General features: G+C 39.7%; 2 protein-coding genes across 2 annotated transcripts in view; one reads left to right on the top strand and one right to left on the bottom strand.

The window, feature by feature from the left end:
* The first annotated feature begins 1,874 nt into the window (after positions 1–1,874).
* On the top strand, positions 1,875–5,734 carry LOC118344527 (FK506-binding protein 5-like). Its single transcript, XM_035685469.1, has 5 exons — positions 1,875–2,961; positions 3,122–3,250; positions 3,346–3,537; positions 3,641–3,696; positions 3,838–5,734. Exons 1-5 carry the CDS (start codon positions 1,909–1,911, stop codon positions 5,291–5,293), a joined length of 2,886 nt encoding a protein of 961 aa, XP_035541362.1. The 5' UTR covers positions 1,875–1,908; the 3' UTR covers positions 5,294–5,734.
* Positions 5,735–6,032: 298 nt separating this feature from the next.
* Positions 6,033–7,699, bottom strand: part of LOC108998682 (1-acyl-sn-glycerol-3-phosphate acyltransferase 3-like) — a 13,237-nt gene continuing 11,570 nt past the window's right edge. Inside the window, exons 8-11 of the mRNA XM_035685513.1 lie at positions 7,334–7,474; positions 6,812–6,904; positions 6,506–6,592; positions 6,033–6,421 (exon numbers count right to left, since the gene is read on the bottom strand). Of these exons, the coding sequence (XP_035541406.1) occupies positions 6,203–6,421; positions 6,506–6,592; positions 6,812–6,904; positions 7,334–7,474 (540 nt within the window). The 3' untranslated portion in view covers positions 6,033–6,202. The remainder of the gene's footprint in view (positions 6,422–6,505; positions 6,593–6,811; positions 6,905–7,333; positions 7,475–7,699) is intronic.

Below are 7,699 nucleotides of genomic sequence, written 5' to 3'. Positions count from 1 at the left end.
TTAACAAAGATGACTGTCGACATAGTACTGCTTCTGTCAATTTACTAAATTCGGATTCGAGATTCATCTTAATTCATCTTATTTTATTATTAAAATTTTTTAAAATTTTTATACAAAATATAATAAATAATTTAATTTTTTCAAATCATAAAATAATAATAATATTAAAAATAATATTCTAATAATATTTTATTCAACTCATCTTTAAATCTAAACGAGAATATTTTTATTTGAGGATTGATCTTTATTAAAACCATGAGAATTGAAGTTTTCGACTAAAAAACATAGGCAATAATTAATCTGATTTTGAGACAAATCATAAAGGCTAGCTAATTATTCTGTATTATTATTATCGTCATCGTCGTCATCGTCATTTACAAAAATATTCTAACCTTTGCCTTGGGGTGGCCTCAATCTCAATCGAGATTGAAATTATGCAAGCAAAATTATAAACTCTTGATTTATAGTTAAGCAATGTTAGATATAATTTTAATGTACATAATCATCACGCAACTTTTTATATTACCTATTAATAAATAAATAAAGATAAAAAAAAAAAAAAAAAAAAGTAAAAGAGTAATTATTAAGTGTTTTCAAAATGTAAATACTTAAAATTAATATTTATATAAATTAATTTAATTACGTGAGATGCAAATTTTTTGAAAAAGAAATATTGGATAAGTTTCTCATCTGATTTTATTTACCTATTTATTAATCCAGACTCATTATTTTAATTTTTAAAAAAATTTAAAAAAATAAAACCCGCTTTTTCCTCAATTTCCCTCCAAGAATATGGCCCACAAGAATTTTTCCCCTGCTTCGCGCCACAAACAAGCGTCCCCTGCACCGTCTTCCTCCACCGATTTGCCTCTTTCCGATGATTCTCCGGCCATGTATCCCGTTGAATACGAGCGGGCCGTCAGTGCTTTCATGTTTGGGGACCATATCAGAGCCTTGGAGCTCGTCGATGACGCCCTTTCCCGCTACCCGGATTCGGCGCTTCTCCGCAGCACCCGAAACGTCTTTCACTACAGAGCCGCTTCCTTGCTCAAAGACCATAAGTCCAAGGTTGAATACCTGAAGAAAGCGGCCGAGTTCGCAGGCCTTGCCTTCTCTATGGCACCGAACTCCATCTCCTGCGCTAGATTGAACGTCGCCATGCTTTTCGAGCTGAAGGAGATCGCCTCCCCTACTTCAGTCTCCGATTACGAAGAAGTAATCCGGCATTGCGAGAACGCTTTGATGTTACAGAACCCAGCGGACCCTCTTGAGGGTAGCTTGGGAAAGACCAAGGCCGAGCGAGTCTTGTCGGTGAGAAAGGAGTTCTTAACGGTCATCGAGAAGGCCAAGACGAGGATCAGTTTTCTTGGAGGTGGGAATAGTAAGGACTGGTTGAAGAAGCTTGTAGAGAATGATTTTATGTCGTCCGTAAAAAACGGTTTTGAGAACATAGAACAGTTAAGGAAAGGGATCACAGAGCCGATGCCGCTGAAGGCCAAATTTCCAGCGTCGAGTCCAGCCTCGAGGGATGATCGGCTCACGGAGAAAAGAAAGAATCAAAATCTCAAGAAACTGATGTCCAACGTCGGCAAGACAGGTCGAGTCAGGACTTACTGGAACAACATGGATATCGAAGAAAGGAAGGAATTATTCACTATAGGAATAGAAGATCTCATAGCGTATTTGGATAAGAACAAGCTGGCGATGGTGAAGGAGGCTTTGGTAGAAGCAATAGATTTCGCTAAAGTGAAAAATAAATGGAAGTTTTGGGAATGTTGTTGTTGCGAAGGAAGGTTTTCGGTCGGAGTATGGGATTTGGACCACATTGGGGATATGCATATAGCTCCCCACTCCGAGTACATACAATCAGCCGCTCCGGAAATATTAGCTCCTGACTTGGCACATAAGATGCTTCAAGCTGATGTATGGAAGCCTGTGGATTCTATTTCTGCGGCCAAGATTATGGAAGATCTGCCGTCTACTGCAGATAATGGCTCTAAAGGTTCTAATGTTAGTCAGTGGCATTATTGTGATGATAGAAAGCGCGCTGATATCATCGAGAAAATTCGCTCATGCCTGCAAATGTTTACGCAAATAAATTGTCTTGCTTCTAGCCATCTCACTATGCTGCTGGACATGACAATGGACATGCTGCAAAATCGCATCCCAAGATCGATTCTCGAGGATCATGGACTGCACCAGACACTCCGTTCGATATGCTTATTGGAAGTGCCGGAGCTTGAACACGTTCTTGATTTCTTGGAAGATCTGGCTGGTGCTTGCTCATTGCGTTCTCTTTGTGAGCGTTTGTCGATAGAAGAATCGGTAGGTTATCAGGGACCTTGCTTTAAAGAGAGGATTGTTTTCAGCAGCGACTTCTCTTGCCTCCATTTGGATGAGCGATCGCTGCTGCGAGGACAGATTGATGCGCCGGATGATGGGATTGATGCGCCGGATGATGGGATTGCAGTGGCGTCAACTATTGCGGAGGATTGTGGTAATGATGAGGCAGAGCTGTCTGCAGATAGTGACGCTATTGTTTATGAATTATGTGTTGCAGTTCCTAAAATTGGGGAGCAGTGGAAGGAATGGACAAGTATGAGAGAAACCACCAGAAATATGGGAAAGGGTTTGGTGAAGATCCTTCAGATGGAATTTACACGTGAGCAGTTAATGTTAGCCAGAAAACTCAGGATTTTGAGATACGAGGACACATTGCTGAGTGTTGAGAGAATATGTGTCGAGGAAAATAAGAAAAGGGAACTAATTCCAGATTACGACCCACAGAGTTTTGAGTCTCTATTGTCGAAGCGGAAGGAGGAGCTTGAGATGGAGGGCGATGCTGCGATAGATAGCACAAGCAATGAGATAGATATCATACTTAGTATTCTGGAAGAAGCACAAGCAGACACTGACATAAACAAAGCAATCCAGAAGCAGAGGGAACATATATCTCGAGAGGTGGGTAATGGTAAACTACTAATTTATTCCTATCTTTTTCTCGGCGAAGCCTACTTATACAATCTATTTCTCTGTGTTTAATTGATTTACGAACATGTGAATTGTTCCAGGTTTAAGTGTTTTTGTTCCCTTTTTGTCTCACAAAGTTGAGTGTTTTCAGGTTTACAAACTCGATGCCATAATCCTGACAACTAAATTCGCCGTAGGGCAGACGGGGAAGAGACTTTGGAGCGTATTAGTTCATGACTATCGGTTCATTATCGTTCCCCTGTTGAAGTCATTTGTGCAGGTTTGTGTTGGCTTCATAGGGACGTTTTCTTGAATGTTCTAAGCTTCTTGTCGATCAATGTGTTTATGGTTTTGAGATGAATTTCTGCTTTCTAGGCACGCCTACATGATATGGTTGACAAAGATGCTGCAGAGAAGTCTAGTACTGCAGCAGAAGCTCTGTTAGCAGAGCTTGCCGTCGATGCCAAGAAAAACACTGATAAAGGAGGTGTTAGTTCGAAAAAAGGAGACGGAAAGTCAAAGCGTAAAAAGAAGGGAAAATATCACAGCAAGGCCAAAAATTCTGAGGTTTGAATTACTGGTTTTGTTCTATTTCTTTCTATCATGTCAATTAGCTTTCTTGTGTATTGAATCTTTTGTGTAAACTGATTTCTTAACACCTGTATTGTAGGGAACTGGTGGTAGTAAGGAGCGGCATCCCTTTAATCCCAAAAATGTGGAACAATAGTAAGTCTTTGTTTTGTTTTTGCCACCATAATTGCATTATGAAACTTCCTTTCTTTTGTTTTTTAGCTTAAAATTTGTCAGCCGTGGGAGTTCACATTTTCCTGTAAAGCTCAATGTGTTTTCATTTTTGTTTTGCTTCAGCGACATTCCCATAAGCCCGGATGAATTGGAGCAACGGGAACAGGAAGATGTTGGTCCAAGTAAGCAGGAACAGGAAGAGGAACTTCAGCGTGAGGCTATGGAGGTGCAAAGAAAGCTCGAGGAAGTTTTGGAGTTTCAGAAGAAATTCGAGGATGAGGCTAAACAAAAGCGCCAAGCTGAAAAAGCAAAGATCGTGGGGGGAACCAGTGCTGAAAATGTTGCGGAGGATGTGCATGTTGTCTTCTCCAAACTTAGCGAAGATGTTGGTCCAAGGGAGCAGGGGCATGAAGAGGAACTTCAGCGTGAGGCTATGGAGGTGCACAGAAAGCTCGAGGAAGTTTCGGAGTTTCAGAGGAAATTCGAGGATGAGGCTAAACAAAAACGCCTAGCTGAAAAAGCAAAGATCGTGGGGGGAACCAGTGCTGAAAATGTTGCGGAGGATGTGCATGTTGTCTTCTCCAAACTTATCGAAGATGTTGCTCCAAGGGAGCTGGGGCATGAAGAGGAACTTCACCATGAGGATGAGGAGGTACAAAGAAAGATTGATGCAGCTTTGGAGTTTCAGACGAAATTAGAGGACGAGGGTAAAGAAAAGCGCCTAGCTGAAAAAGCAAAAATTATGGAAAATGTTGCAGAGGATGTACCTGTTATCTCCTCTGAACCTGGTGAAAATGTTGATCCAAGTGAGCTGGAACACGAAGAAAAATTTCAGCTCGAGGATGAGGAGGTGCAAAGAAAGGTTGATAAAGCATTGGAGATTTATTTGAAATTTGAGGAAGAGGTTAAAATAGAGCTCCTTGCTGGAAAAGCAAAGATTGAGGAAAATGTTGTAGAGGAGGTGCCTCTACTCTCCTCTGAACCTGGTGAAGGTGTTGGTCCAAGTGAGCAGGAACAGGAATGGGAACTTCAGCGTGGGGATGAGGAGCTGCAAAGAAAGCTTGATGAAGCTTTGGAGTTTTATTTTAAATTTGAGGATGATGCTCGACGAAAGTACCTTGCTGAAAAAGCAAAAATTATTGAAAATGTTGCAGAGGATGTGCCTGTAATTTCCTATGAACCTGGTGGTGAAGGTGTTAAACTTGATCCACGTGAGCAGGAACAGGAAGGGGAACTTCAGCATGGGGATGAGGAGGTGCAAAGAAAGGTTGATGAAATAAATTTTGAGGATGAGGCTGAACGAAAGCACCTTGCTGGAAAAGCAAAGATTATGGAAAATGTTGCAAATGATGTGCCTGTAATCTCCTCTGAACCTGGTGAAGATGTTGGTCCAAGTAAGCAGGAACGGGAAGAGGAACATCAGCTGGAGGATGAGGTGCAAAGAGAGCTTGATGAAACTTTGGAGTTGCAGAGCCAAATTGATAACGAGGCTGAACACAAACTTGATGAGCAAGATAAGAATGTAGGTGGACCCAGTGAGAAGAATGTGGGAAGGTGGTTTTGCTGCTGTCTCCAGTGAACCTAAAGAAGATGTTTGTTCTATTAAACAGCAATAGCAGGAACAAGTGGGTAGCATCCATTTTGGTAGTCTTGAGTAGTGGACAAAGTTTTCACAGGCTGAGCAGTAGTGATCGGGTTAAGAAATAAGTAAATGAACTTGGAGAACTGCAGCACTTGAAGCACATGAAGCTGACTAGCATAGATAGCTAGAAATAGCCTATTGTACTTCTTATGGGTAAAAAAAAATTCCAACTAAACTTTCACTTGTAAAGAATTAAAGCATAGATGTATACTTCTCAAACATGACAGTTTCTCTGGACCCATTTCACTTGCATATGGCTTCATTTTGCCACTACTGTGCATAGGAAAGGGGGCCTCATGGGTTCAATACTGTATAGGCAGAGAAAATGAGAGTAATAATAATAAAAGGGAAAGGTTTGTTCTGGTTTTTGAGAATTTCCGATTGCTGGGTTTCCTTTATTAATGCTGCATATCCAAAGTCTTTCCTGTATAGTTAGTGAAAAGCAGTGTTAATTGGTTTTGGTTGGTAACTGCATTACAAATGCAATCTGTGGTATAAATAATGGATTGTCCATTATAAGGGCTGCCTCACTAAGTCGAGGGTTGCCTTAATAAGACCTGATGGAATGGCAGAGAAAATAGCAGCTGTAAATATTGCATTCCAGATTTTTAACTAATCACCACTGCTTTTATGCACTGAAAACAAGGTTCTGTAATGCTAATCATACAAGGTGATAGAGTTTTAACCTCTATAGGTAGGCCCAACAGACTCACATGTAAGCTATGAATATATACTACATTTTCCAAGCCATATAACAGGGTAATAGGTAGATTGACCAATTCCAAGGATGATATCAGAAGAGTTTTCTGATCACAGATGAAATAGCTACAGATAATTGAGTAATTATTACTGAAGAAGCTGCTCTTCCATTGGGTCTTGTGTCACTGTATTGACAGGGGTAGAATGCTCGGACTCGGAGGATTGGATGAGAATTTGCATAACAATGGTAACGAGGACCAAGAATGTGGCTGAAAATGCAATGCCTTCCCATGAGGATAGGAGAGAAGACCACTGAAAGAATTTGGTTATACCATATACAAGGACACATATCCAAGATATGACAACCTATTTGCAAAACAAAATGAGATTATAGATGAGAAAACGGATACTATCATTAATTCTCTTCAAATTATTAGAAGGGTATCTTACAAAGAAAGATTTTTTTGGTCGACCAATGTCTTGCTGAGGTAAGTCACTGAAAGAGTCCATACAAAAGTATCTCTCCAATACAGCATCCTGGAAGGTTTGAGAAAAATGAAGAAATAAAGAAAAAGTGAATATATATTATATACATTAATTAAAAAAGAAACCTAGAATGATGGCTGGTAAGATTAGCAATATAAAATAAAGCATGCACGAGTTAGATTCAGATTGGTCCACTAAAGAATTTTCCAGCATCCCTGCAAATCTAGCACAAACATCTCAACAATTATATTGAGACATCAATGTTCATACCTTTGTAACAAATATATCTTTACACCATTGTCCAATGCCATCAGCTGTTTCTGGCAACTCCTGCATTTGATGTCTCCTGATTTGCACCTTCATCTGTAAAAGAAAAGAGTGACATCAATTATTAATTGGAAGATAATATTCTCACCTCTCTGTATCACAACACCATGTGGTAAAAGGCATATTTGATGTTCTGTTGGGCTTTCTATGTTATTTCTCTTCTCAGTTCCACAATAAAGCATATAAACTAAAAGCTGAAAGGGGGTGAAGATTTCTGAAAATAGTGGTACTCATACAATTATTGGGTCCCAATTTCCAAACCAGCCTATTTAGATCAAAGTATCCATCCTGTGTGCTACTTGAAACAAACCCGGGACTCAGTTTGTGTATGTCAGTTACAGGAATTCCTTTGCAGTTTCTGCTGGGCTAAGATGAGCATAAAAACTTGACCCCTATCTGGTCATATGATTTCGACATTGGTAAATGAATCCACTACAGTACTGTCAAGTAATATTATCTTCATACCACAGAAGATTGTCTTCTACATATTCCCAACATTGTAGGTCGAGGCTGGTTTTTGGAAACGGCCACTGTACAATCATAAATTGCTGGAACAAACGAGCGCATATGCGTTACAGCTGAAACAAAACCCTGAGAGAAATTTAAGGCAATGTCAAAGGTAGATACTTGAGATGACAAGAAAAACAAATGAAAACAAAAGAATAAATGGCAAAATCCACATGCCATTAGATGTGGCAGTAATTTTCTAACTCACATGACTTATAGCTAACTTCAGATTAGATTTCATTTCGACAAGGGAAAAATAAAATAACAGACCAACTTACAATAACTCCAGCCTAAAAGGCAAATTCCTGTAAAAACTTTTACACA

This window comes from Juglans regia, chromosome 14 (assembly GCF_001411555.2).
Source record: "Juglans regia cultivar Chandler chromosome 14, Walnut 2.0, whole genome shotgun sequence".
NCBI classification, from domain to species: Eukaryota; Viridiplantae; Streptophyta; class Magnoliopsida; order Fagales; family Juglandaceae; genus Juglans; species Juglans regia.
The sequence above is the reverse complement of the archived record's forward strand: the minus strand, read 5'-3'. Positions and strand labels throughout refer to the sequence as shown.